Consider the following 2,715-nt stretch of genomic DNA (forward strand, 5'->3'; position numbering starts at 1 on the left):
TGGATACCAGCTGTTAGAGTCACAGTTTAAGATCACTGCTCCTCTGTTTCTGTCAATCCCCAGTAAACTGATGACGGGCGAGGAAGCAGTATCTGATGCTGAACAAAAGGAAAAGTTTAAAACAGTGATGTCAGTGGAAGAGCAATATTTATGGTTTGGACAAAAAATACCAATCTCCAAATTATCCAAATAGGAAAATAGTCTGATTGAATGAGTTTCAACATGTGAAATAAATGTGAATGGAGAAAATTCACATTTCCTTATCCCACATAGATACAATTTCCATTGGACTCTAAATCTCCTGTTTGAGCCACTGAAAAGCTTTACCACTTTGTCTTGAGAGGAGAAGTGTAATGCCCAACACCCACCATAAATAGCACACAGGTGGGATGTTTGTCATTATTAATGACCCAAAGACCTTTTAAGATATTTGTGTGTGACTTACCTCTATAACATTGTGTCAGGAGGAAATAGACAACCAAAACCTTGAGGAGCCTGGGTGGAGATTGAAGAGACAGCTCGTCCATCTGTGTGAGTATCTTAAAGTTCTGAAAGTTAAGCACACACAGTTTATTAAAAAGTTTATCTATCTATCATTAATTTGTTTATTCATTAATTTGACCTGACTTGAATAATGTATATATGCAACTTTGTAGTACTTAGGAGGGCATACGTAATACATATTTATCACACTCTTCCTTTTTGTCTTTTCTTTTTAATTCAAACCAAAGGTGCTGTGAGAAATGTCTGTATGTGTCCTGTAGATGGAGTTATGCTTACCTTTGTCAATGCAATGAAAGAAAGGTGGTTTGCTGTCTATGTATTGTGCAATAATGATAGTGTTATACTTCCTCTTTTGTTGCAAACAACAGACTTAAAACTAATTTGTTTAATATTTCAGCTTACACTACAGTATACACCCTCAAATAAACTGTTCAAAGTAAGAATACAGTTTTGGGTCAAAGAAAAGACCCGCTATGACCGAATGAAGTTAAACTAAGCATGTAGAAGAGGCAAAAATGAATCAGACGTACCTGTTGCACTTCAACAGACTGCATGGTCTAAGTCTGTAAATCATTGATTGGCTCATCTCATGATATTTTCTTCCCGCAATCTTCCAGGTAGACAGTCAGTGTTTCATAAAGGAATTTACAACAACTAAATAAATAAGCTTAAATAAATTAACTTAGAGTATCTTGGCTGAACATCTGAACTTTGATGAAACTTTAATGAAATATTAATTACTATAATATAATAAATTATACCATTAGGCTCTTCTCTGATGAAACACTGCTTGTTTAAATAATAATAGTAGTTGGAAACAGTAGCTAATGGTCTGGAAACCGCCAGCAGGAGGTTTAACTCCTTTGTCTTTTCGTGGAGTGCTAGTTTGGATTTAAGTGATTTTGTGCAACAGCAGTCTTAAAAACTGATTTCTGAATGATATGTATCGGCCCTCAAGATGCTTCAGATGATAGCAATAATGAATTTGGATAGAAAATGACAGTACAGACTGATTGATAAAACACATATGAAAGGCATATGAAAAGTCCCCCATTTTAAAATTGACAGGAATTCACTGTTTTATTTGTGCCAGTGACGGCACCACTGTGTCTGTGCTAATGTGAAAAGGGTCAGCAGAGGGCGCTCTGAGCTTAGTTGTGTCACTGTGCATGGCTCTTGCTGCATTACGGCCCACTTCACAGCCAACAGCAGCAGTAGCAGAGCTGATCATATGAAAAGTGTAGCTGATCATCATTAATATGCTTCACACGTCACCCCTGTTTAAATGTGCTGCAGTAGTCCGGACCCAGTGTTCTAATCAGAGTCTGTGACTAATAAGATGAGTGATGAGGCATCATAATAGGGAGTGATGTCTTTGTACCAGCTGAAAATACCACCTGTAGGATGTAAAATAATGACTTTTGCAAACACATCCTTTACTTTGTTCTCAGTTTGAATTTAATTTAACATTGGGAGGATCACATTTTTTATTCATTCCTTTTAAATAATACATGCAAAGCTACTCTTAGTATATTGTTACCTTAACTGATTTTCTTAAGTTGCATTAACATTAATGATATACAAATAATTAATGTTAATAGGCATCACAATTGTTGTACATTTGGATAAAAATGTCTTTAAAAAAATGCTTTTTGAGTTGTAATCAGCAATGCTTGGAAAGAGTAAAAAGACAAAATCACAAATTACTTTTATTTAACAAAGATCATATACAAGAAACTTTTTTTTTGTTGATATATTGTTGCTAATGTTTATTAAAAAAAAACATTATTGTGACATGTGACTGTGATTATTTTCATAAAGCATTGGTAGAGGTTAGTGGAGAGCTCGCCAGAGGAAGACAAAAGGAACAATTTATAATGGTTCTCTTTATTTGAAAAAAAATGTTTTATTGTCTTTAGTCATTTCAGAAAATACACAAATCTTTTTTTTATATTTGAATAATGAGTGGTTTCTGTTCACAAATAATTCAACAAAATATAAAAGACTGTACAAATATGTCTTAATAGGTATAAAATATTTATTTAAAAATTGCAAAGTAGTTTTTACAGGACATGTGCAGGTCAAAAAAGTCTGGATATATCTCGGGTTTAGGTCAGATCTTGTCCACTCCAATGTCTTTGCAGTAACATCCAGCGCAGGTTGCAGGTGACATGGCAAAATGATGTCATCCCCAGCTCCTGCCAGTATTGA

At 34.6% G+C, this 2,715-nt stretch overlaps 1 protein-coding gene across 1 annotated transcript; it reads right to left on the reverse strand.

Annotated features, from left to right (window-relative positions):
* Window positions 1-545, reverse strand: LOC118338063 (butyrophilin subfamily 2 member A2-like; the record flags this gene model as incomplete). The annotated part of the gene is given in 2 exon segments (XM_035675236.1): window positions 1-92; window positions 446-545. Coding segments are annotated over 2 exon segments (174 nt in total), but the record flags the coding sequence as incomplete, so codon positions are not given.
* Between the last annotated feature and the right edge of the window lie 2,170 nt (window positions 546-2,715).

This window comes from Morone saxatilis, unplaced genomic scaffold (genome assembly GCF_004916995.1).
Source record: "Morone saxatilis isolate NCDOM2014 unplaced genomic scaffold, NCSU_SB_2.0 Contig4, whole genome shotgun sequence".
Taxonomy (NCBI): Eukaryota; Metazoa; Chordata; class Actinopteri; family Moronidae; genus Morone; species Morone saxatilis.